The 27,576-nt window shown below is 45.0% G+C and overlaps 1 protein-coding gene across 1 annotated transcript in view; it reads right to left on the bottom strand.

The window, feature by feature from the left end:
- The window catches only part of DCC (DCC netrin 1 receptor), a gene marked incomplete at both ends in the record, with an annotated part of 609,880 nt that overhangs the window by 297,158 nt on the left and 285,146 nt on the right, over positions 1-27,576 (bottom strand). The window contains 3 exons of the mRNA XM_082497412.1: positions 7,273-7,409; positions 7,798-7,948; positions 24,182-24,466. Coding sequence (XP_082353538.1) covers positions 7,273-7,409; positions 7,798-7,948; positions 24,182-24,466 — 573 coding nt within the window. The remainder of the gene's footprint in view (positions 1-7,272; positions 7,410-7,797; positions 7,949-24,181; positions 24,467-27,576) is intronic.

The raw sequence follows: 27,576 nt of genomic DNA, 5'->3' as shown, positions 1-27,576 counted from the left end.
AGGGTTGGAAGGGCCCTCTGGAGCTCCCCCAGTCCCACCCCCCACCAGAGCAGGGGCACCTCCAGCAGTGGCACAGGACACGTCCAGGTGGGTTTGGAATGGCTCCAGAGGGGGGGACTCCTCCCCCCCTCTGGGCAGCCTGTGCCAGCGCTCTGCCACCCTCAAAGCGAAGAAGTTCCTCCTCGTGTTGAGATGGAACTTCCCATGTTCACGTTTGTGCCCGTTCCCTCTTGTTCTAAGCCCTACAGAGCCTCCAGCCCAAATACAAGACTTCAGTTAGAGGTGGGCTGAAGATATCGGGGACAGCAAAGGGCACCATCACCTCTCGGGACAGGAAACCCCTCTGCTGGTCCCATGCTCTAAGTCAAGGGTGACACTGGCAGGAGCATGTGTGGCACAAGTCCCGCGGTGCCACCAGGAGGAAATCAATCCCTGCGACGGCTCTGCAGCTGAACACACCACTCCACCTGATGTTTCTGGCAGCAGCAAAGCTCCTTCGACAGAGAAAAAATAGCTTTTTTTGGCAGAATCTCTCTGCAACTATCACAAGCCGATCCACAAAATGAGTTCTTCAAAAAAACCAGACTCCGCGTAGACCTTTCCAACGTTCATTCTCCTGTGGGTTCACAGGGATTTTTGTATGAATATTTTTTTTTCCCTTAACCATAACCCTGTAGAACGTACCCAGACACAGCAATTTGCCTCTGATCAGCCAAGTGAGCATCGCTATCGCAGAGCTTGTTAGGGATATTTATTTTTAATAGGATTGAATTTAAACACCATTATCAGGAAACGGCAACGCTGGAGTTTCACTCAAGTGCTTTTTTTTTTTTTTTTTTTTTTTTTTTTTACAAGTGTCAGGTGCTGAATAAGTATTTGATACTCGTGCTGCAGCGACAGGAATTACGTTTCCAGAATGGGCTGAATTAGGCACTCAGCTCCCATTCCATCCACGGCAATAAAAATTAGCCGACTGTCCTTCAATCGCACGGCATTACCGGGACGAGCTTCCCTTTTACCTGCAAAGTAGGCATTCACCTCGTTATTCACAGACGCCGTTAATGGAAAAATCACTCGGAACAAATTCGTCAAAGCGCTCTGAAAGCAAAAATAAGACATCAAACGGGACTGGAAGAAAAACCGAGTTGGAAATTCTCAGCTTGCTGTTCATTCCAGTCCAGCCTCACTGCCAGTATAAGCCAGTTTCAACAGCATCAGAGTAAGCTGGGAGAAATTTTGTGACACATCGGTATAGAATAACAGATGTTTATATTATATTATTATATGATGATATAATACTTATATATAATCATTATATTGTATTCTTCTATGGAAGCGGATGCTTCTTCCCGCAAAGGATTAAGTTAAACCTGACGTTAACACACATAATATATAAAAGTACATATATATGTGTGTGTGTGTATATATATCTTCTGTCTCTATATAAACACACACACATGGAAGAGAGACTGCCAAAATCCTGTTTTCTATGGTGTTCAATGTGCTCATATCCAGTAAAACTACGCCAAATCTTGACTCAGTCTACCAATCTGTCGTCCCCAAAGCTATACTCTGATAGGGAGCTCCACAGATTGATATAACGCCGCTTCAAAAAAGGAAAAATAAATAATTTCACCAGCTTGAAATTTGCAGCAGAGAGTTCTGCGCTGGCGCCGACTCAAATATTTTGTCTGCCTCAAGGGCGTTCGGTCGCGACATGAGTTTCTTGACTCATTGAGGATGCTGGATAAGCTAGTCATTCTGCTTGGCTGAACCGCTTTTTGTAGTTTAAGAAATATCTATTTTAAAAAAAAAAAAAAAAAAAGCATCAGAATGCGGAGCGTGTTCACGCGGAAAAGGAAAACTGCAAAAAGTTGTGGTGCAAAACTGCCGGTTCCAATATTTGCGCTGACTCAGCAAGCCTGCAGCAGCGCCGGGCGTTCAGCTCTGCAGGTGCTCTCTGGTACCCCATCTTCAGGCGTCCTATTAATAAAATACTCTTCACACATCAGTCTCGGCAAGGACGGCCCCTTCCCCCTACCCCCATCCTTCAAAACTGTTGCCACCCTTTTTTTTTTTTCCTGTTAATGATGTTTTTTTTTCTGCTACTACCGTAATTTTTAACATCTTCGGTATAAAAAAAGATCCTTGAAGGGAGTAACTAACATTTTGAGACCGGGTACAGGGTACCCCATGACGTTGTTTTCCTGTCCCTACCTGTGCTTAGCGCCCCCCCGCCACCATACCACGCTCTCCGACAGCCACGCGACGGCGGGGAACTGATTTCGAAGGGAAACGTTTCAGAGCTTCACTTGCATAACATGTCATTTTAAAGGCTCTCCGAATCTTTTTTTCCTAGACGGAAAATAGAACGGGCTTCCGTGAAGCCCCTGAACGCTATTGATTGGGTAATCCATTTTTAAAATTCTCTAAATAAAGGGGAGTGAATACAGGAAGAGTTATTGATCTATCTAGTCCAGCACCTTCATCTTCCAAAGCCCGGTTACGTTGCAGCAGGTAAGCCCAGTATTTCCAGCAGAGTTTGGGTTGCCTCTCCCACATCAATACCCCGAAAAAGAAGTCTCTTCCCAAAGGCTAACTGAAATATTTGACTTTCATATTTCATTTTCTCTCCTCTCAGTGAGAACTGGGTATCTGAGCTTCAGCAACCTCCTGGGAAAGGGCGTAAGAACACCACCCCGGACACTTCTGGATCCCTCAACGGGAGGGGATGCCCTCAACGGGAGGGGATGCCAAACCTCCACGTCCCGCAAGAAAAATAATGAACAGTATCAACATTTCCATTTACGCGGAATTTTTCAATTCCCATGAGGAAAACAAACGGGAGAGAGACGGTCTTTGCTTTGGGGAGAGATTGGGGTTTATGTTCGTTCATCTCATCTTTGCTTGAAGTAAACCATCAGGAGATGCACCGTAGATTACTGGGCTGCTTTCTCCGCCACCCTTCTTCCCTACAGAACTATAAACTCAGAGCAGAAGATAATGAAATGGCCTGGTCTGTACTTGGGTTCTCCAAGGAGATAGCAAGATCGATTTACTCGGATTACTCAAATTTTCGAGGGTTCGGCCGAGCTGCTGCCATGTCCACCCACTGAAGACCCGCCTGCTCCTCTACACGTTTATAACAGCCGTTCATCTTCTGTATTTTTGGAAATTATTTTTCAATGAGTATATAACCAATAGGGTACACCGCCGGGTTTGACTTTTAACATCGGCGAGAGACTCTAACGGCTTCCGTAAAGATTTCGGGAGCGCTTAAGCGGCGCTCGCCGCGGGAACGTTAGAGGGCTTCTCATTTTTCATGCTTTCATTGCCGTGTCAAACCGCGTTACGGTGATGCGGGCTTCTTGCTTAATACTACTCTCTACCTAAGCGATTCGCACACAACAACGTCATCCCACGCCTGCTTTATTCAGCGCTTTCCGTGACCGTGATCTGGGAATAACCGTTTGGCTACAGGAATTTACGCAGCGGAGTCAGAAGTAAAACTCATTTGCCCAAACCGCGCGGTGCTTACAATCGGTCGTTCTTCTCGACAAGACCTCGGTGGTTCTCTAAGCCGCTCGTCTCACTTGGTCTTACCTTTGATGGAGCTTTTTTTCCCCCCCGCAATGGCAAAAAAAAAACTAACGCTAAAGCCACTTCATATTAAAAACTGCCCGGTAAAAGGTATTTGCATAGGAAAAAAAAATGCTTCTAAATTGCAGTTTGGTGACAACAACGGAGCTTATACATACGGATGCTCAGTACACGGTAGCAATAGTGGGTTTCTGCAAACACTGTCTTTCAGATCCACTGCTTTTTTGTTTTTGCTTTTTGCTATGACTTTCTCTTACTTTAGAGAGTGACCCAAAAGAATCTCAAACCAGCGCTCCACATCCAACACTACGGGAAAACTTTTCCCCTCTCCGTTCCTCCTTAAGAGACATTTTAGGAAAAGAAAATTTAAAAATATATATATATATTTAAAAATATATATATATTACCCCCAATCTTGATGTATTGAAGAATAGCTGCTTGATTCAAAGGCGCTGATAGTTTAATTCCGAATATTGGTATTATTATACAAAGAACAGTTGACAAAACTCTCGACCTTCAGAAGATGTGATGCTCTCCCCCCCCTACCATTATAGTTTGCTCTTTGATCCAATTACGCGACAATCCAAATACTAAGCAGGAAGAAAAAGAAATTAAGTAGGATGGTATGTCACCACACCTATCAATTGAGTCACGACCACCTATAGAAAATTGGGTTTATAGAATTAGATCTCCCCTAGATCTCTGAAATTCCAAGTATTTATCCCACCGCTGGACCAGGCTGCAATTCAGAGCGAGATCCCATAGGGTATGGAAGTTTTTTTTTCTGGATTTATGGCACTTTCTGAACATTTAGGGAGTTGGGGTTTGCTTTGCTAAAAAAACTAAGCAGACTTCCAGTCTTACTTAACAAAACATGAAATAAAAAAAAAAAAAACAACACTATAATAAAAGAAATACCTCTCAGAAGCCAAAAGGGAACAAGCCCAAACTACACTTCTGCAAGCCAGAAAATATTTAGAAAATAACGGCAGTTGACACTGGTTGACACGTTTAATCGTCTTCAAACATTCGCGTAAACACTCAGCTCTAAAGCTTCCAAGCACGCAGATGATTTGTACAGTAACCAGGTAATCTGCACCCAATTTATTCGGTAACCAGGTAACCTGCCCCGGACCTTTTAATTTTCATTACCCAGGGAGAAGTGGCTAAAATATTGCCAAAAAGGCCACGATACCGAATTAACATTTAGCAGAATCTCTTCTCTCTCCTTGCAAATTCCTTCACCTCTTGCAATTTTCGGCCCGCGTCCGACGCGGTTATTTTTAGCTCTTTAAAAGAACTAAGAGGAACTCCATAGTGCAATACTCTCCGTTTCTTGCAAATAACCTCATTATTGAAAAGATCAAAAGCATCTTGCTGCCACGCAAGGGAACTAACTTTGATCTGATGTTGTCTCCTCGAACTGCCGAGGAGATAATTATTGGACCGTTACGTATTTTTGCACTCTTGACTGCAAATCTCTCCCTTATCCCTCTTCGCGCTACACATACAGTAACAATTAAAGGATTACAGCAGTGTTAAAAAAAACGCGAGTCTTGCAACAAAATACTGATGAGCAATTTTTAGTTTGCCAAATAAACGAGTATATGAACTCTTAAGGAAACACAGAGAAATACCTGCATTTGTATCTAGCCACAGAAGCAAATAACACTATCAATTAATTATTCCATTTGTGAGATATAATGATTACAGGAGAAACTTTAATGCATTTGAGTTTCCTACTGGTAGGGATGGAATCAAAAAAAAAAAAAAAAAAATCAACAGATTCTGAGCAAATTAGTAGCCCCGGTATATTGCTCTGGAAAGACGGATATCAGGGGATGGCTGTCATCATCTCTCCAGTTTAGTCGTGTCATTTCTTTTGAACCCTTTGAACATTTTCGGTCATTAATACAAACATACACGAACACGATGTTTCATTTTCAGCCTGTCACGAATGAGCGAGCTGACTCAGGAAAATAAGAAGTGTACATCAATACTGTGCTTAAGTTACAGCTCCTTTTTTGTTGTGGTTTTTTTTTTTTTGGTTTTTTTTTTTTTTTTTTTAATCTGTTCCGTACCTGTGAATGTGAACAGTAACTTTACCAGAGGAATCTCTGGTCTACCAGCAGGGTGAAGGCAATCGCGCCGTGCCACGGCAATGTAGTTGCGGTTTCCCCTTGAGACCGAGTAGAGGCAGTAATCGCGGCATCTTTTCATCTTTGTGTCGGTCCAGTTTCACGCTCGGCACCGCCCTGGCATTCTGTCGCCTTCTCTTGGAGATTTTCATCACCCCATAGTCACCCTCACAGTTGTGTCCTAATGCCATCACGTACCTCTCAACGTGCACGAAAATTCAGGTGACTTTAATTTCTACATGACACACGGCAGAAGGCGCAACGGAGCCAAAGCCAGATAGGAATAAATTTTTCAAAAAGTACACGAAGGACTTTAATTCTCAACTCCTATTAATTTTCACGGGGATTAAATGGTCAGAAATGATCTACGCAATAATCTATGTAATCATCAGTTGCTCTTACCGAGGGATATTGCAATCTATTGTTGGGGCGAAATATCAGCCTAATTTATTTCCACTTCTCCAACAACAATTAGTCACCCGCTGCACACTAGATTTAAAATCAACATATTTCAGTACGGCAAATAAAGTACGCTGCCCAACAACTTACCTGCCTTTTCAATATTTGATTCCTTAGAACAAAAAACAATTCCGTAATGAACGAACTTCCACAATTACAAAGCCACATTTCTATTTTCATGCAGAAAAAAAATGTGTTACATTAACGTACCTAAAGAAATAGAACTGAACCCTCCATCATCAGTAATTATTATATTTTATTGTGCCTTGATAAAAGGATATTGTTATACAAGCACTGAATATCCTATAATCCAAATTAAGGCTCTATTCACTAATGAAAGTAGTTTTCACGCCTGAGCTTTAAAGCCAGAATGCAAAATGAACAGCACATGGAAATATGGTATTGTTTGACTAAGTATTAACTATGTCGTTCTTTAGATCTGACTGAATAACGCTAATGCACTCTGCTATTGTTCAATGGTTTAAATCAAGAAAAAGGAAAAAAGGCAGCTACTGAATTGGAACATATTTCAGATCCCATTAATATTTGCCGCGAGGAAGGATTTGGGGGGAAAGGAGGGTCTGTCGGGAGGGCGCTTTCATCAGATTTAACGGGGGGAACCCTCTGAGCATCACTGCTGAGCGAGGATTTCCGTGAATTTACTTGGCCTTTCGTTAACTCGGCGAGAAGATGCTAAATACATTGATTTTTCTTATCTTACCATACCGACCCTTCGTGAAAGAGTTTCAGCTCACTGCGTTCGCCATCGGGCACGGCACCGACAGCCGTTGGAATACCAAAACTAAGGCTTCGGGAAGGAGAAGCCAAGGGCAAGGACCACGTACAGAAGGCAGTAGCAATTAGCATCCGATACCATAAGGTGTTGGGCGACAGTAAGGCTGTCGGGCACGGTGGGAGGCGTTCGAACGTTTATACGCGAATTCCTGACCAAAGCAGGGAAGGGACTCATCCAGTTTGCAGTTATTTGGAGTTGTGAAAAATTAAGTCATTCGGGCAAAAGGAGTAATTTCAAACACCGTTGGAAAAACGAAGCGGGAGTTGTTCGTGTACTCACCCATCACCGACAGCTCTGCAGAGCCACTGCTGTTCTCGTTTTTGTAGGTGACCACACAGGTGTACGTCCCGGAATCGTCGTCAGTCACGTTTGATATGAGTAAGTTACTGCCAGCCAGTAACGAATACTTTTTGGACCTGAAACATCGATAACACGTGTCTACAGTGCGTTAAGGTGCTACATCTCTATCTAGAAAAATACACACGGTAAATTACGCCGTAAGTAATTCTCAGCTGTGATTTCTGCTGTTAATGGCTTTACGCTTCCATTTTAAATACCAGCCAGGTGACATTTATGATCCCATTCCACCCTCGGATTCGGTGCAGAGATGAGTTATCGCAGCAGGCGAGAGACACATCCAGTCTCATTATCACATAGTAGGGAAGAAAAAAAAAAAAAAAAAAAAAAAAATCTCACGGCCTCCAAATCCACCCCGCTGAATTTAAGGAATTACTCAGCGGTTTGCCGGTACTTTGCTCAAGGAAACGCGGTGTTATCTACGTGACCCCCGAAGGACTGAGCTACCTGATGGGGAGCGCTTCATCTCCTCGCAGCCACGTGAAGGTGGGAGGGGGATACCCAGAAACGCAGCACTCCAGAACAGCATCTTTCCCTTCCATGGCCACCACGTTCGACGGTCGCTGCAGGAAAAACTGCTGCCTGTGCAAACCTGGATCTACGAGAGCAAAAGAGACAGTTATCCATTAAAAAATAAAATAAATAAAACAACAAAAAACACCAAACCAAACAACACAACATTTTTTTGTTGTTGTTGGGAATGGGGAATATAAAATATAAACCGACTGATCAATAGAGCACCTGAGGGACCGCAGCTTTCACAGATTCTTACTGATGGGAAAAATAGAAAAAAAAATAAAATAAAATCATAGTACAGTCATATAAAAAACGTATCAAATGGCAATCTTGGAGCTTCTTCCAGGTTGAACCCCAGGGAGCAATTTGAAGGCAGAAAAAGACCAGCATTTGGGAAAGTGAGAAAGGAGTGTTTATAGCCTGGTATTAAAGGCAGGTCTTGGAAAGCCACGGGAAAAGGCACAGAAGGCAAGAAAAAAAAAACAGAGGTAGACATAAGGTTAAGAGCGGTACTGGATTAACGACACCAGTTTGGAGTTGCAAGAGGGAAGTTCATAAATACGGCAGGTGAGAGAAGGCAAGGAAAGCTTCAAGTTAGGAAAACACAGAAAATGAGTGAAACCACTTGAAAACGTGAATCGAGAAGGACTAAGTAGAAAGATTCACGTCTCAAATTCTCCTTCGCTTGACGGAAGGTGTCCACGAGGACACCCCGCATGTCTCAGCCAGCCCTAGACACCCACCGAGCAACACAGCCGAGCTTCGGGAGGAGCTAAATCTCTGCCTCTGACTGCCACGGGTGGATCACCACTCACCAGGGGACCACTCACCTTCAGGTGACAACCAAGACCCAAAATCCCACCCGCTGTGCCTGAAAAATTGGCAAACGGAGCCATGCGCGGAGGAAACCAGTTGGGTTGGTTTGCTCTTTAATGAGTCTCTTCCTTCTCTTGAAAATGACTTCGTTTTCTTATCACAGATGTTGAAACAAATGTGCTGGACTACAGCCATTAAACATTACTCCTCATTTCCTGACACAAACATTAAAATTACACAATATAAACGAATATTCCCACCAAATTGACAACCGCAAGATCTTCCAGGATCGGCTCCCAAGTAATCAGCTGGTTCTGCCGTACAAGCAGAAAGAAATTGTAACTCGTCGGGTGCACTTGTTACGGATTTACAACAACAGCATAGCTCAACTTCTCCCTGTAACCAGATGGACACGCAACTTCCAGCCACGGCTCAGTGCAACTGCTGCAGAAGTTGCCCCACACAACTCAAGAGCCGCCATCTGTGAAGACGTCTCAGCTGAGCGCAGGGATGCCTTTGGCCTGGGAATTGTCTCTCTGGCAATAACCACGGAGACACCTATTACCTTAACGTAGGCAATCAAATACACGGTAGCTAACTAGCAGAAAACCAAAGCTTTTGGGGTTAGTTGGTTTGTTTTGATTATTATTTTCTTGAAAGTCAGTTGTCAAAAGATGATAACAAACATGCAAACCCAGAAAACAAAGAAAATCTGTAAATAGATCGTAATATCATAGAATCGTTATGGCTGGAAAAGACCTTGAAGATCATCAAGTCCAACCGTCATCTAACTCCACCGGGCCCACTTCTAACCCATGGCCCTGAGCACCATATCTAGACGGCTTTTAAATACACCCAAGGATGGCGAGTCAACCCCTCCCCCGGGCAGCCTGTGCCAGTCTTCGAGAACCCTTTCGGCGTAGAAGTTTTTCCTAATGTCTAACCTAAACCTCCCCTGGCACAACTGGAGGCTGTTTCCTCTTGTCCTATCGGTTGTAACTTGGGAGAAGGGACCAACACCCCCCTCGCTCCAACCTCCTTTCAGGGAGCTGTAGAGAGCGAGAAGGTCTCCCCTCAGCCTCCTTTTCTCCAGGCTGAACACCCCCAGGTCCCTCAGCCGTTCCTCACAGGATTTGTCCTCCAGACCCCTCACCAGCTCCGTTGCCCTTCTCTGGACACACTCCAACACGTCAATGACCTTCTTGTCATGAGGGGCCCAAAAGCGAACGCAGCACTCGAGGTGGGGCCTCACCAGTGCCCAGTACAGGGGGACGATCGCTGCCGCATTCCTGCTGGCCACACTATTCCTGATACAGGCCAGGATGCCGTTGGCCTTCTTGGCCACCTGGGCACACTGCTGGCTCATACCCAGCCGGCTGTTGACCACCACCCCCAGGTCCTTCTCCCCCAGGCAGCTTTCCGGCCATTCCTGCCCAAGCCTGTAGCGCTGTGTGGGGCTGGTGTGTGCAGGACCCGGCACTTGGCCTTGGTGAAGCTCATACTGTTGGCCTCATCCCATCGATCCAACCTGTCCAGATTCCCCTGTAGAGCCATCCTGCCCTCAGCAGATCAACATTCCCACCTAACTCGGTGTCACCTGCGAACTTACTGAGGGCGCTCTCAATCCCCTCGTCAAGATCATTAATAAAGGTATTAAACAGGAGTGGTCCCAACACTGAGCCCTGGGGGACACCACTTGTGACCGACGGGATTTAACTCCGTCCACCACCACTCTCTGGGCCCGGCCATCCAGCCGAGAAGCGTTTAAGCCAGCAGAGGACTTGTAATGTCTCCTTCCCTTCAGAAACGCTTAGTTCTGAAATCGCAAAGAGGTCGCCTTTGATTAAAACAATGCTCCTGGTTAGGATGGAAGACGGGAACAACAGTAAGAAGCACAGCAATAAAAAGACGGGGCAAAAAAAAAAAAAAGACATCAATGAAGATTAAATTTAAAGCTCGAAAAAGGAGATGATTATAATTGAAACCGAAGGCTTTAGTAGAACACGTTTGGCTGAAAGGGTTCTTCAAATACATCCGGCATAAATGGGATTCCAGAGCTGGTATAGACCGGATATTAGAGAAAGTTGCAAAATCCTAACACGCAGAGTAGTTCAATATGTATTTCTGTTCTGTACTTGGAAGAAAGCGAGATAGCACGTTCATGTTTTACAGTGACGTGAAATACACTTTTGTTGTATTGGAGCCTCGAAACAACGCTAATGAGACATCGCTGGTGTCTTAACTCCTCCGAGAAAATAATGTTTTCATTATAACTTTGTCAACAATCTGAAGATCAGTTAAAAACCAACATAGATTACAGCAACGCCATCCCTCAAGGAAAGTGAGAAACGACTGCATTTTATTGGGGATTCTTCCCCTCTCCTGTAATTTGCCTGGCAAAATTCCGGATGTTCTTGAGAGACATAATTGAACGAGCATCCCAAGGAAAGCAAACCTGTTTGCGTTAAGGTATGCAGGCAGACAGCAGGACCAAGCCCAAGGTTAAACTAAGAGGGTACCAATATGAGAAACCACTGAACACTGGAAGGGGAAAGTCACGGTCCAACGTCAAACGAGGACTTACGTCATTAGACAGGAAGGGCAGGTGACAGAGGATGGAGCCCAAGGTATTTTTTCTTATTATTTTGGGATCCCTTAATGAACATAAAATCGTCAAAAATGCTTTAGTCTAAAATGTATTTCAAATTAGTTTTTCATTTAATGGGTAGCTACAGACAATTTCAGCGTGAGAAAATACCAGTACATCCCTGTAAAATAAAGCACAGCTATGCTTTTATCCCCACTAAAGCATATGTTTAATAATCATCGTCTCACCTCTTGCTTAGTTCCCTTTTCCAACGCTTATTCTCATTTAGGACGGCTCCTTTTGCCTCCAGCAGCCACCCATACCTGTAACGCGGCATTGCCTTGGGCTGGCTGCTGCTCTCCTGCTCTGCAAAGAAACACCCCATTCCCTGGAGGAGGGAGAAGGTTCCACGCTCTGCCATGGCACTGCTGGCACCCGCTCTTCTTCGTTTCATCGTCTTCATCAACACTGGCCCAGGTTGCCCAGCGAGGTGGTGGATGCCCCAACCCTGGAAACATTCACCATCAGGTTGGACGGGGCTCTGAGCAACCTGATCTAGTTGGAGATGTCCCTGCTGAAGGCAGGAAGGTTGGACTAGATGGTCTTTAAAGGTCCCTTCCAACCCAAACCATCCTACGGTTCTATGACTTCCATCTTTTGCTCCATTCAAAACTCCCAAAGAGAAGCCTGAGGTGGTATTTGAACTCTCCTGAACCCCGCAATGATCTAGCTGCCAGCTGAAAGGGCGGCATCTTCTCTACATCCTTCTCTCATCAGCAGATGGACACCAAACGTATCAGTTGTGAAGCAAAGTTTTGCTGCTCGATTTCCAGTTGAATGGGGAGTGAAGGGTACAGCCAAAGTTAGCAGCTCAAAGCCACACAGAGAGTTGAAGAAAACATGTTAAAGGAAGGAAAAAAGAAGAAAACATCTTCTCCTTTTCAGGATAATAAGAGGGAGAGAGTTGTGGGTTCAAACCCAGGAAGATCAGAACTTGCACATTCTTCAGGCAAGTCCCCCGCAAGGGCTGAGCCTCCCAGGAGGTGATGGCTGGGTCCTCAGGTGTTACTGGTGGCCGTCAACATCCACTGTACCGAACACAGCCCACAGAAATCCCAACCCCAGTTGGTCCTCACATCAGCGCGGGAAAGGCTAGCGTCAGTTCTACTACCAGAGGGGTCTGCATGGACCAACCAACACCTTTTGTTTAAGCGTCAAGAAACAAACCCCCAACTTTCACGACACAAAATGCTAGCTCCCCACGAGTACTTAAGTAAGGAGGACCGACACGCTATCACAGACTGGTAAAGTTGACATTCACAACCTCTGGCTTTGTACCACCCTCCAAAAAACCAGAGGTGACCTACAACCAGAGCTCAGTAAGTGGGACGTGAAAGGCAGCGTTATCTGAAGCTGCTTAACCATAACCTTGCAAGGAACCAAGGAGTCTCCAAAGGCACCCTTTCCTTAGGGTGGACATCCCCAATTTCCTCTCAAAGAGCTGAGATGCGCCTTGAACAATGGGGATGGTACTGGATATTAAAAGAATTCATTGACCAAAAACGTCTGCGGGACCACAGGCTGCAACCCTCGGCTGTAGAGGTTACGCCGAAGGAGGTACGGTCTCCACCAACTTACTCTTGGCAGGGGAAAAAATAAAATTACTCACTGTTCTGAGTAATCTCTACAAAAATACGCATCAGTGACCCAAAAGAGCTCGTGAAGAACTCGCTTTTTGTGAGCTGAAGGAAGCGGCACACATCGAGTGCCCAGGCAGCCATTTCAGTACCTGGTTCGGACTGGCCCGATCAAACCCCCCTCACTGTCACACCAGCGCAACCAGTTATTTCCAGCTGAGTAATTTAAAAAAAAAAAAAAAAAAAATCAGCCCAGCAAATTAGATTTTTTACGTATAAGGGAAGGGAAAAAATTAGTGAGATTTTAAGACCAAAAGGCCATTAAATGCTGTTTCTTCTCTATACCAGGGCACAGGATCGCACCCATCCTGAGCTCAACAGCATGTTCGGATGAAACGCACTCTTGAGGAAGGCATCCAGTCTTGACTATAAAGATATCCAAGGTCTTGTTAAGCCCTTCTCCACTTGATTAACGAGCACTCGGTGTTTTCTCCCTGCAAAGTTACTTGTACGCCATAATCAAGCCCAGATAATTAACTGGCTGTGGACCAGCTTTACCAGCATGAAGCCCTCTCTCCATTGGAGACACCAACTTCATTTCAGCCACAGTTTCATCTCTTACGGAAGCAAGGGCGACGCTGACTTCCCAGCCCGCAGAGTGCCCACCACGTTGCTGCCATTCCTTGATTTTGTTTTATATAGTAACGTTTAAGAATGAACAGATATACCGAAACCTGATCATAAAGCAGTGAGCTGTAAAAAACTTATTTTCTCCAAACAAAGCAAAACCTCTCGTTTCATATTTCGCATTTTTCCTGCGCACACAACGCGCAGTAACGACGTACAGCTATACACATCTTTTCCGTGCTCGTTAAATCAATGACACCTAGTTCAAATTCAAAACCACAAATAGGATTTGCAAATGGGTATGTGATTTCGATAGTCCCCATTACACCGATATCTGAGAATATTTGCAAAAAAAAAAAAAATAAGATACCTTCACAAAGCCTTATTAGGATAAGTCACTTCATCTCCTTTTTATAGATGGCTAATGGAGTAATTGAGATATTCTGTGATGTAATTAAGGGTATATACATGCTCTGCAGCAGTGAAAGGTCCTGAATTATTTTTTTCCTCTATCTTATGTTAAAGGCATAGCTTTGGTCACATTTTACCATCATACTTTTTAAGTCAATCACTGATCGTTCTCTCAACAAACCCTCAGATTTGCGTCAATATGCATTGATAAGAGTTTGGGATGTATTTATTCTCACACCAAATTGGTCTTAAGCAAGTGGAACTCAAGACGACGCAATTTATTTTTGTCTTCCAAGGCAAACGAAGTTGCAAGCGGTTCACTTGGATTCAGCTGTAGAGATACAGCTCTTCAGCACGCCAGGAGAAAAATGTTACTGCAGTATTTCAGCTACGTTATAGATTATAAAAAAAGGAAACGCTTTCATAAAAATGTGTTGTATGGCATCTCCCTGTGCTAAGCTACTTTGGGCTACACTGCATTTGTAAGCGTTATTCAATTGACAGAAGACTCCCATCATATCACACACATGGAAATTTTGCTCAATGTATTTGGATAATATTGTACTCTGCTGGTAGAGTTTTATATTTTTTTATTGCAGCAGTTTTCATATTGCAAATTACAGAACTGAGATGCCTTCAATGTGACACTGATGTGACGGACTATCTCTAAGTGTTCAATAGTCACATTTTGAAATTCGATTAAAAGAGATAAAGATTTATACCAAATAAAACCCAATTTTGCTCTCTGCTGTCAGTGAAGAAAGGCCAGCAAAATTCCCCAACCTCATCTCCCCATCACGCCTGGAGGCTAAACACTTAATCCCGACGAGAAAGCAAGAGTTATGCGTGACCAGCGTCAGAGAAATCTGTCATTAAAATGATACCGATCTCTCAATATACAGAACGCATTAAAATGTGTAACCAGAATGCACTTATTACATTGGGATTTTGCCTCCCCCCCCCCCCCCCCCCCCCCCCCCCCAATCTCCCAGCCCCCTTTGCTAGCATTCTTCTAGTTCAGCCCTTCCACCCTCTTCTCCCAAAAGCCGCAAGCCCGGCTCAGCAGAGCTCTGGGATGCGACACGACCAGCAGCACCTGAGTAATAAGGAATCACAGAATGGTTTGGGGTGGAAGAGACCTCGAAGATCATCCAGTTCCAACCTCCCTGCCCTGGGCAGGGACACCTCCCCCCAGCCCAGGTTGCTCCCAGCCCCATCCAACCTGGCCTTGACCACCTCCAGGGATGGGGCAGCCACAACTTCTCGGGGCAACCTGCGACGGGGGCTCACCAGCCTCAGAGTGAAAAATTTCTTCCTAATATCTCATCTAAATCTCCCCTCTGCCAGTTTGAAGCCATTCCCTCTCATCCCATCACTCCATGCCCTTGGAAAAAGTCCCTCCCCAGCTCTCCTGGAGCCCCTTTAGGCACTGGAAGGGGCTCGAAGGTCTCCCCGGAGCCTTCTCTTCTCCAGGCTGACCCCCCCCAACTCTCCCAGCCTGTCCTCCCAGCAGAGGGGCTCCAGCCCTCCCAGCATCTCCGGGGCCATCACGACAAATAAAGGACACACACAGGACTGTAACTTTATCACCGACACACATCAGGCGCGACTATACATCAGGGGTCCTGTTTCTAGCTTTAACGATGATTTCTTGCGAGACACTCGGTTTCCTCATCCATAATGAAGACAAAAATATTTACAGCCCTTTGCTTTGTTCTTCGAGATCCTCGGGTAAAAGAATAATATCCAATTTATTACTGCAGGGGTAGAGAAGGGACCTTGCTGCTTTGTATTTACAAGACAAAAGGAGGAAGGCTTTTTTTTTCCTCTAGCCATTAAAGTTTTAGAGGCAACGTTGAAACAGCGCGAGGAACTGCTCCACAACTACATTATCCTCTATCCTGAACACCGAGAATAGAGCGGAGGTGAGAAAGCACCAACACATTTACACCCTAACTTTCAGCAGAGCTTAGGCAGACATCATTCCAGACCTACCTCGTCCCTGAGATGCAAAGCCATGAGCAATTAAGGAGCAGCGCTTTGATCAAGGTAGTGACTGAATCCAGAGAAGACCCTAATACGAGATTTTTCCATGAGGTCCTATTGATAATAACTGGAGAGAGGTTTTACTCCTAGCCTGTCTGGAGTCGAAAAAATTAAGATAATTAAAAAAAAAAAAACAACCAAGACTAGCTTAGTCAACAAGTAGCAGCCCCAAACTGAGTCGTAGCTTTTAATCAGTAAATGAGACAATCTTTTAAATGATTTTTATGGTCGGTCTCTTAGCCTCCTCCAAACCTGCTGCAACATTTCTGACGCCCTACACCACACCGACCTCCTGTACCACGACCCGCTACAACGATCCAAAGCATCACCGAAAATTACGTTGACATCCTCTTTTTTCATAGACTGATATCGACTGGTTTTAATCAGACGGACCATTCTACTATTTTGTGTCTCAAAGACCAACGGCTACTCAAGGGTTGGTTGGTTTGTTCCAGGACCACTGGAAACTTCGCTATTCCAAATTTACGGTCAAGAATTAACGGTCCCAAGAATTTCTCAGCTCCTCCAGGAGCTACGTTTTTATTTGGCTATAACGACCTGAAAACATCTGGTCTTGGCCAAGCTTTTTAAGCCACTCCTGTGAAGACAGTCCCAACATTTTAATTGATTTTTTTAATGTAAAAATATCTTTAAATAATCAGTGTCATATGTACAAGCACGTTTTTTTTTCAAAATTAATTCTTTTTTGTTTTTACTTTTCTGCCTTGTAAATATTGAAATAAGTTCTACCACTTTCACCCATTCACAGTAAATGCTGTTTCAGTTACATTTGAAAAACATTTGTACCCTGAACTTTACTAATTCTCGGTATCTTCCACATCTTTGATTCCTTTGGTTCTCCACAAATTCTGTGGGGTTTTTTTTGTTTGGTTGTTGTTTTTTTTTTTAATTCATAATTACTATTTTCATATTACCTGCTCCAATTTTTAATTTTTTTTTCTAATTTTTGTGGTAACCAAATTGCCGGGGGTTTCAATTAGGACTGCCATTTCTTCCGGTGTGGTACAGTAACGCTCTATTGCGTATATATAAAATAGACTCGCAATTCCCCAGTAGCCATTTGATTCATAATTAATCATAAAATCATAGAATGGTTTAGGTTGGAAAGGACCTTGAAGATCATCGAGTTCCAATATTTCAATTCTCTCTGCCTGCTACCTTGACTCCCACACGGGGAAATTCGCTTCTGCTTTAAGAGACAACTTTCCAAAATGTAGCGGCAAGGAGACAGCCGCGTACGTTTCGCAAGCAAAACTTTGGGTTAATGGCCAGAGAACGCAGCAATGTATTTCACGGAATTAAATATAATTGAACAAAAGCCCCCTCAAAAAAAAAAAAAAACCAAACAAAACCAAAAATTCCATAAAACGCCAAACCTGGATGCAACTGATGAACCATCTCTGATGTTTAGGATCTATAACAGTCGTTAACAGTCACTAACAGTTTCTTAGTGCGGTTTTTTTATTACTATAATTAGTAGAAGTATAAAACGACACTCGATATTAAAGCTCTAGTGCCGCTATTTAGTATAAAAGAAATCTCAAAGCAGGAATGCAAAGGCTGTTCCAACACTACCCAAGTCCCTTTTTGAGCTTCTTTGTGAACTGCGTTTCGAGAGGAGAACGGGTGATAAATTTCAAGCGGACGACCTTCATCTCCTCCGCATCCCCAAATCTGCAATCCAGCCTACGGTCCGCTTGTTGAGTGTCCGCATCCTCAAGCCACCTCAATTTCATGAGTTTACTCATCTTCCAATAATTTTCCAGTCTTCCCATAACAACTTGTGCTTTCAAATACAATCAGCAAGAAATCACATCGTATCCTGACATTGCTTGTTCTGAACTCAATCCGCGCGTCAAACGTAAAACCCAATCCCGGTTAGAGCAATCGAGCACCGAAACCTCCGCGCATATTTAATAAGCCCAAACCCTTAACGCGGCAACTAGGCAGGGCGCGCTGAGCGAACGGCTCTCGGGTGGATATTAGTTATTGTTCCGGTGATCGCGCTGCTCTCGAGAGCGGCTCCCCGCTAAGAGGACGCTCTGTACGGACGGCCGTCTCCCTCCTTGTTTTTATTCCCAACCAGGCAAGGCGCCGGGACGCCGCAAACTCGTAGTTTCGTGGATTATGCAACAGATTACTTAAGCGCTGATCAGATTTATCCTGGGGAGAGAGGCAAACCAGCTCATTCCCCAGGAATATCAATACGGTTTTTAAATTTAACTCCTTTTTTGTTGCTGTTAAAGGTCAGAACGTAGCCGGCTTATAAAGCCACCTCAGCAATGGTATTCCTTTGGGATAACCCACATATTGGAAGTTATGACGTGGATCTTTTGTAAGTAGGAATTTACCTCGTAAGGATATATGGGGAGAGACGATAGGACGTCCGCATGCTCTCACACTGCCGCCTTCTTTTCAAACTTGGCTTTTAACAGGTGACGCCCTCGAGAAATTCTATTACAGAACAAGAAAATATCCCCCAAACGATCCAAATACTACTGATAATTTACAAAAAAAAAAAAAAAAAAAAAATCAGAATAATTCCAGCTAAACGATACCCCACCCAAATGCTTCTCTCCTAACGAGTTAAAAACAAAATCTTTACTAGAAATTACCCCATTTCGGCAGCACAAGCGATGCCCGTGCTGGGTACGCCGCTCAGGATCCATTTGCTGCTCGGTTTGAAAGGCAGAAGGAGCAGCGGTGAAAAATCCAGCCTTGATTTAAATGCAACGGATGGAAAATTCCGTACAAATATAAACGGTTCCAATGGCTGTTACTGGTTTTAAGCGTTTGGCTTTTTTTCTGCCTGCAAGAACATAGCTTCAGGTTTCTAGTCATTAGGTTTTTCATGTCGTTTATAAAAAATTGCAGATTAAAGAGCCTTTCCCCCCCCCCCCCCCCTCAAGTAAGTGCTTCTGGAGCATGCTAACAGCAAGTCTATAAAGATCGGCTGGATAAAGTACAAAATTCCCCATGTCTTTACCAAAACGCAGTCCAGTAAACTCTATATAGTGTTTACTCTGTCCAGTAAACACTATAATTCTTTTCTGAACTATTCTTAATTTATCAACTTTCCCTCCCTCAGCTACCGCCTCGAACAAGAAGCTCAGATTCAGCTGCTGTTCCGGGGAGGGGACAGAATTCCCTCCCAGAGCATCCTCGGCTCCAACCAGAGGTTTCCCACATCGCGCGGCCGCTAAACGAGCGGCAAAATACACGCGGTGCTAACGAGTTTAAGCTTCTACCATGACCCGGATCCACGTGGGGAGGGGACCCAGCTCTGCCGTCGTGCATCGCCTCTGCAATTCCTTCATCTATAAGCACCACTGTTTGGGCTGAGGTTTTTGATGGGCTGCGGTTGGTTTTTCTACGTACTCATCAGAATTAGGGTCTCCCGCGGGAATTGGGCACTAGAGAACATACACATTAAATTGGTTAGGTTTAAAAATAAATACTGAACTTGTGAATCATTTAAGTGGGCCGCTTCTGTTTTCGTCTAAGAATAAACACTGTTAAGCTGTTGAGGTTAAGAAGAAGGTAAAGACCTGACTTAGACGATTAGTGGCCGTTAGGGACTGTACATCAAGGCAGGGATCCTCCCAGGGTATAAAAGATGAGAAGAAATCTTTCGGTTATCTCTGCAGCTGACACAGGCTCAGCGCGTTGCATGAGGAGCCGATGGCTGAGCTTCAAAGAGATTGTGGGCTTCAGCTTCGCCACACCTTCCCCATAACTATAAAACTCATTAAACAACAAAATCATACCAAACCACGGAATTCCGTATGCTCCATCCCTTTTGTTTCCCATACAGACATTGGCCAAATCGGATGTCCTCAAGACGTGATGCTCCCTGTGTTGACGTGACTATTCCAAATCAAGCTGCGACAGTGGTAACTGCAAAACTCCGTCAATACCATGATGTTATGGCTGCATTAAAGTCAGTCTAACATTCACAGAATCGTAGAATGGTTTGGGTTGGAAGGGACCTTGAAGACCATCCAGTTCCAACCCCCCTGCCCTGGGCAGGGACACCTCCCCCCAGCCCAGGTTGCTCCCAGCCCCGTCCAACCTGGCCTTGAGCACCTCCAGGGATGGGGCAGCCACAGCTGCTCTGGGAAACCTCTTCCAGTGTCTCACCCACCCTCAAAGTGAAAAATTTCTTCCCAATATCTACTCTAAATCTCCCCTCTTCCAGTTTGAACCCATTCCCAATTGTCCTATCACTCCATGCCCTTGGAAAAAGTCCCTCCCCAGCTATCCTGGAGCCCCTTTAGGCACTGGAAGGGGCTCGAAGGTCTCCCCGGAGCCTTCTCTTCTCCAGGCTGACCCCCCCCACCTCTCCCAGCCCGTCCTCCCAGCAGAGGGGCTCCAGCCCTCCCAGCATCTCCAGGGCCTCCTCTGGCCCCGCTTCAACAGCTCCGTGTCCTGCTGTTGGGACCCCCCGAGCTGGAGGCAGCACTGCGGGGGGGTCTCCCCAGAGCGCAGCAGAGGGGCACAACCCCCCCTCGCCCTGCTGGCCACGCTGCCGGGGATGCAGCCCGGGATGCGGGGGGCTTTCTGGGCCACCAGCGCACACTGCCGGCTCCTGGGGAGCTTTTAACATTGCAATTCCTCTTCTAAAAAGCAGAGTCACTTAAGCATCAAAGCAAACCCGAGCTCATGAGCCAACTTCTGCTGTGTGCGGTTACTTCACCGCGACCATCAACCTCTCCATCCCTAATTCCTTCTCGCCAGATCCATTCCCATTCGGTCCTCTTTTTTTTTTTTTTTTTTTTTTTTTTTCCGGCTGCTGCCCTTTTCCTTCTCTCCTCCGAAGTGCAACCGCAGGGAAGGAGCTGAACCAGCCCAGCAGCAGCCAAACTCTATTTGCATTAAATGTGAAGGAATTAGGAATTACACGGTATTGTTACCGTTATCTTGCAGCGCAGCTCAGCAGACAGAGAAGGAACCTCCGGAACAGACAACAGTACAGCGGCAGATCGCTTCAACGGCTCACGATAAACGCAGGATTATTCTTTATAAATAGGGAATTAAGAGCTTTCAGGCGCCCAACTACTCAACTTCTGCTTTTAAAATGTCATCCGCCTCGCTGGAGTGTACACACCTCCCAAAGAAACCGTCTCATTAATTTCCAGAAGTAATGAATCGCGCTAAGAATTAATTCCTTAGTAGTGGTTTGTATGAGATCTTTTGGGGTGGGTTTTCTTTTTTTTTTTTGGTACAGTAGCATTATTCCCTCTGAATTAATTAAGCGAGTGCGTGTAGTTACCTGGATATGTATTTCCTCATGTTTTCAGTACGTGCTGAAACTTTTCACCCGGGAATAAGTTTCCGGACCCCAGAGAAAAGAAGAGCCCTTCGGTTCGAAAGGTGAAAACGTGCATCAGAAATGAGCTTTTAGCAAAAAGCTGCGATGGCTGCTCTTAAAATTAAGAGATAAAGATAAAACCCGACACATTATAAACTCCTCAAGAGTTTCGCTAAGGTTTGTCGGGCTTTTCCCTGAAAGCTCGCCAAAATCTCTTCTCCTCCCGTCTCTGTACGTCTACAGGCAGATGGTTTCTGATGGGGGATTTAGGGAGGTTGGAGATGTTCGTAAAATGTGGGGTTTGATGCGCTGGGGAGAGAATCCGCCCCTTCCCAGAGCATCCTCAGGCAGAATCACGCTGCACAGACGCTCACTTTTAAAGTGTCTTTTACTTATCGAAGTCAAAACTTCCCACCCAGTGCCTTGCCCCCACCTTTTAGACGCTTTACGCACCGACAAACTCTCTCTCGGCGGTAATGGAGGTTGAAGGCTCAACTGTTCTGTGAATTTTACTTTTTTGTCCAGGAAATCACCAATTCCTTCATCCAAAATTTTTGTTTTTCTAACCTGCATTCATACTGGATGATGAATTTTTCTATAGAGAGGAAATAGCGATATCTCCAGACCCACCGTAATGGCAAATCATATAATTAAGCCAATGGCACTCGGACTAAAGAAACTAAATAACAAAAGGTGTTTATCCCTCGTTCTCTTTTCTTGCATTCTCTTCGGAAGCTGTAGAGAAGATTAGATGTTATTTGCCACGATCGTGGTCAGTTTTGCCACAAACCCCGACATATATGCTGTATGTTCAAACAAATCCCAACCGCTATCCGTAGGAGTGGCAGCATTTAAAAAAAAAAATAAATAAATATACAGAATTGTGATATACCACCTACACTTTTTATTTTGTTTTGTTGCCTTTGAATAGGATTTAAGACTTTTTTTTTTTGCTGTCGTTTTGCTCCTCTCTAACCAGGGGAAAAAGGCCACCAAGAGTATTCCACCGTCGCTAATTATGGAAGAGGAGAGCTGCAACTGAAGACAGATTTCTACCAACAAGCGAAAAAACAGGAGAGGCAGAATTAGCAGCGAAGTATCAGATAGCTCTGAACCATCAAAGCGTGCACGCGAGAACAAAACTCCCGAGAGGCTCAATAAGATCTGAATTTTTCTTTCAGGAGCACCGCTCATTTCTTCTGAGAGCTGCTGTCTGCTCACATCAGTCAGAAATGAGACCTTGTGCCGCTTGCCCTAAGCCAAAGGCTGACGGACTCCGCCAGTTCCTTGTTAGAGATATTCCTCATTATTTGCTCCAGTGTTTCCCTGGTATAAAATTTTAACGTGCTAGGAAGAGATAAATTAATTCCCCTCTCTCCTATAGACAGCCTGCGAGAGGCCGTTTAGCCGGGATGTTAACGACCGAAAGCGGGAAAAGGAAGAAACATCAATCCATCCTCAAATCATCAGATTTGCTGCCTGTACGGCAAAGTAACAATACTCCGAGAAGGCTGAGAAAAAAAATCTAGGTCTGTCTAAACCACAAAATTTTGTCATTTTCTTAATTTTCATCAAGACATCCGAAACAAATATGGGTTTTCCCCCCGCCATGGCTCTCATTGCCATTAATAATTGGGGAGATCGGAGGGTCTCAGTGCTGCCCAACGTGTGAGGAACGGCACAGGGCTCTGAGGCTCACGGCGAGCTCGGGAGCCCCAAGAGCAGCCAACCCTGCGAAGCCCATTAGATAAAGCACCACGTGGGGAACACGTCCACGCTACAGAGACGGGGCACAAACTCTGGTCCCCAAAATATAGGGGGAAAAAAAACCCGCAGGGAACTGCAGGTGATGTGGTCTTCCCCCGTTGTCGCCGTTCTGGCTGCAATTTTGCTTTGCAGCTCCCAAAAGGATCAATACCTACTACTGTAGCGGAACGTGAAGACACGGGCTTTGGTTTGCCATCCCAAGTTTAGACGGTGCGGGGGTTTAGTTCGTCTCTTCTGATGTCAAATAGCAAACACAGAAGAAACCGTGACCGAATCCTGCTCAGTTACCTCTCAGGGAGAAATCACGCAAACCAACGTTTCTCTAGAAAACTCATACAGAAAAAAATTTCTAAAAAAATACACCATCTCTGTCCCATTTAATTAGTGGTTACAAGATAGCGTGTAGAACTAGAGGGGCAGGAGATTTTGCAGCGATACCTTTTTCAAACCACCTTGGATACTTTTTTTCTGGTGCTCAGTTCTTGATACTATACTGCAGCAGTGAACGATCTATTTAGCTGATGAGTTGATGAAGAGGGAGAGCAAGATGCTCACTTGGCCGTGAATTTTGGAACATTACCCGTCACGGGTACACAGTGCCAGATCCCAAACTGCGCTCTGGCCAACTCGGCAGATCCCATCAGGCGCTGAAGTATCCATGCAACCTAACTTTGAGGAGGTAAATTGAGCTGCTGGTCCCACCAGATTGCCTTTCCAGTCAATGGGGTGAGAGGAGCTCTTCCAGAGTGTGCTCTGGGACAACAATTAGGGTACTCTGAGATGGGAAGTACTTCTCTCTCTCCACTGACCGTGTAACCGAGACCAGCTTCGTACACATTTAAATTTGGTACTGGAAGTTAGGCAGCAGGAATACTTTCCTACGGTGTCAACTCCTCACTTTTGCATCCAACTGCTTCTAAAGGTCTCCAGGCTCTTCCATGTGAAGAAGAGCTTGGAAGCTTGGAGAAGTAACTGGAAAGAAAGTGGGATAAGTCAGCCTAGCTGCCCTGGGAGGAGTGACTGCTCTTTCAGAGAACCTGAGGACATGACCAGACAAGAGAGAAAGGTGCTACAGAAGGGTCTACTTCTCACCTGCCAAAACTCTGACTTCCGCATCGTTCCCAGTTCGAGAACTGGCTGGGTTTTTCGCCAGGCACCTGTAGATCCCGCTGTCCCCATGCTGAACCCTGCTGATCTGTAAAGCTCCGGAGGGCAGGACGGCCACCCGCGTGTCACCCGGGCTCGGGAACAAATCCTCCTGGTTTCTTTGCCAGTGCACCACGGGCATGGGCTCGCCAACAACTTCACACTTCAGCAGAACGGTGTCTCCTGCGTAAGCCGTGACAGATTCCGTCTGGGAAAGAAACCTCAGTGGCCCTGCAAACACAAGCAAAAAGAAAAAAGCAATTATATAGCTGCTGAAAATAGATGTTGCACGTTGTTGCCGTGCCGATTGGGAACTTGTTAGCAATCCTGACTAAATAAATAAAAAAAAAAAAATTTAAAAAAAAGTGCTATTCTGAAACTACTTGGAGATTGCTATAACGGCAGGGCGACTAACGCTTTCCTTTGTAAATTAGACTCGTTAACAGCAAAAAAAAGATGTTACTCTTTCTGTTGCTGCCACCAATTGCACCTGTAACTCACAAACCCACTCAGGAACAACTTTAACAAAGCACAGATACGCCATCGCGGGAGCCAAACTGGGCGGCGCTCAGAGGAAAGCGCAACTAAACCTACGGAAAGGTTAGGAAAAACGTTACGGTCGCATCTTGCTGGATTTTCTCTTTCCCTCCAAATAAAAGGAGAGAGACTCTCAAAAGCCTCCGCTAAATAAGCTACGTGGGTCACCTAATCCAATATTTCAAATGAGGAACGGCCTATTCCTTATAATTTTTGTGATTTGGGAGGGCAGGAGAGCAGAGCCGGGAGCTTTAATTGCACAAACTCCCCGACGCCTCACTCGGTGCAACGCGTCCATCCCATCCTGCGGGAGAAAAACCCGGCGAGAACAGGACATGATCTGCAAGATTCAAAGCCCAAGTGAAAGACGACATCAAGATCGGGGACTTTATTAGCTGGAAGCGTTGGTGCTTTACGGAGAGCATAGATAAACTTGCAGAGAAAAGAAAAAAATAAAAGGAAAAAGCAAATCAACCCTCTTTCCATAAGGACAAATCAAGAAGATACAGGCTGACTCAACTGTTTGGATCAGGGATGGGCTAGAGATGGTGTGGACATATTTTGGGGACCTCTGCTGGCTCTAGTCCCTGGCTGGTCCCTAGAAATGACCCCACCAGCCCCGAGCCGGGCACACTCGCCCACCTGAGGGACCCCGGGAAGCCATCCCAGTAAATACATGCGCCAAGCGGGTGACAGAGTGAAAAACTTAAAAAAAAAAAAAAAACCAAAAAAAAACCAAAAAAAAAAAACACAAACCACTACACCGAAAGCCACCAAAAAGCCTATAAGAGAAGAGCATCCTTTACGTTGTATCAGCCAGCATTCAGCGAAGGCTTTCCAAAAGGAGCCATCAGTAGAGGTTATTAAGAAGCTGAGGATGAATAAAGACCACAGCTCCCCAGGCATTAAAACGCCCCCCCCCCCCCCCCCCCCCCAAATATTCAGCAAATCATTGTATTAGCGAGCGGCACCCTCGTTAGAGCAAGGACGCTGCCTTCCAGCCGAGCCATCGGCACAGACGCACGAGTGACAGCTTTTCACCCCCAGCAAAGCTGCTGCAAAAGCGGGAAAAACAGAAGCATTCAACGCTTTAATTAAAAAAAAAAAATTAATAAATAATAAAAATGGAAGATAAACGCAGAGTGAACAGCGATGGGAAGCCGTTGCAAGCTGTAGGCTTTTCCAGGAGGAAAGATGGATAAATCTAAACAATTTTCCTATAAAAACTAGAATTAAACCGATTGCCATAAAGGGACTTTCTTTTCCTTCCACAGAAATCCATAATGATCCCAACAGCTTCCTCTTTAGGCGAGGAAAACAGCCATAGTATTAGTTTTAGCGCAGACTGACCTAATCCTAACGTGGATGACTTTTTATTTCCCTGCCACCCCCCTGCTCCCGCTCTGCAGCTATCCCAACCTTTTTTCTTTCAAAGCTCAAAAAAAAAAAAAAACCCCATAATAAAGTATATGCGTAATAAATCAGGACGTTGCAGAAAACCTTTTGCTGTGTGCCAACGCAAAGATACCAACCACCTTTTTCCACGGTTACGTTCAAACCTCGTTCATCTCTCTGCAGGACCATAATATAGGAGATCTTAAAACGATCGTTGGGTCTTTACGGCTCTCGAAGACGGGTTTTGAAACCACACGGTTATTTGGCTCCTCGGGAGCTGGCTCAAGGGAACAGGACCAGCAAAATATATTCTGAGAAAGTCACTTTCCGAGAGGGGACTCTGGAATTAAACATCGCACATCCACGGTGACGCTTCGCTCCGCGGCCAAAGGGGCGCGGATGCACCTTCCCGCATTCTACCCAAACCTATTTAGGAGACCTTAATCGGAAGCGGTACCCGACTCCGATTTACCACGCAGCCTATCAGGATCCCCATCTTTCCTTCCAGAAGACCCAATTATTAAGCAATTAAAAGTTCACTTAATAAATAAGCTTATCATTTGGGGGACAGACCTCAGGGTCCGGAACGTGTTTAGCTATTAAATATTCAGCAATTTAGTAGCACTCAGTACAATCCCCCAGAGAAGAACCGCTTTAAATGCTTTGTTTGTTTCAAATTAAAGTCTGCAAGGTTACTTAACATCAAGACAAGACCTTTTTTCCCCCCCCCCCCCCCCACTTTCAATTCCCATAATAGCTGAAGGGCAAGAAACCAAGGTAATGAAAAAGAGCGATTTCCTTCTGCTTGCTTCAAAAAATAGGAAAGGGAGCGAGCACGGCTGAGCAAATCTGGAAATGTAAATATTTTTACAAACTGCTGTCTAATTCTCTCTTCCAGAGCTGATAAAAAAAAAAGTGCTATACTTTAGTTACTTTATATTCTTTTTTTATTTGCTGGCTCCCATTTACAAATCCGAAAAGATTTGCACCGAGTAACGCGCAGCAGCAGGAGCAGAACAGGACCCACAGACTTCACCGAATAATCCAAGTAGAGACGTTGAGCGCCCGTCTTCGTCCTCCCCAACAGGAGCTCAAATCAACCGTTCCCCTTTCTCATCCCAAACCCCAACTTACGGTGCTGGAAGCCGTACGCCTCCGAGGAGACAAAACCGATGAAAAGCTGAACGCTCAGATTTCTGATTTAGAAGAAACTAAGTGGGGGGTGGGGGTGGGGAAATCCGACCCAAAGTTTCCAATAAGCGTTTAGCAATGCTTTTATAAAGCATTGGTAGAGTACGGTATCAGGCGGCCGCTCCTAAATACCGGCTGCCAACCTAAGGAGAAGGATTCAAAGGGAAGGATTTTAATATTACAATAAAATGAATATCAATCAGATATTTTATGCCTTT

The sequence above is a fragment of the Vanellus vanellus genome, assembly GCF_965231255.1.
Source record: "Vanellus vanellus genome assembly, chromosome: Z".
Lineage (NCBI taxonomy): Eukaryota > Metazoa > Chordata > Aves > Charadriiformes > Charadriidae > Vanellus > Vanellus vanellus.
This window is presented reverse-complemented; position numbering and strand designations above follow the sequence as displayed.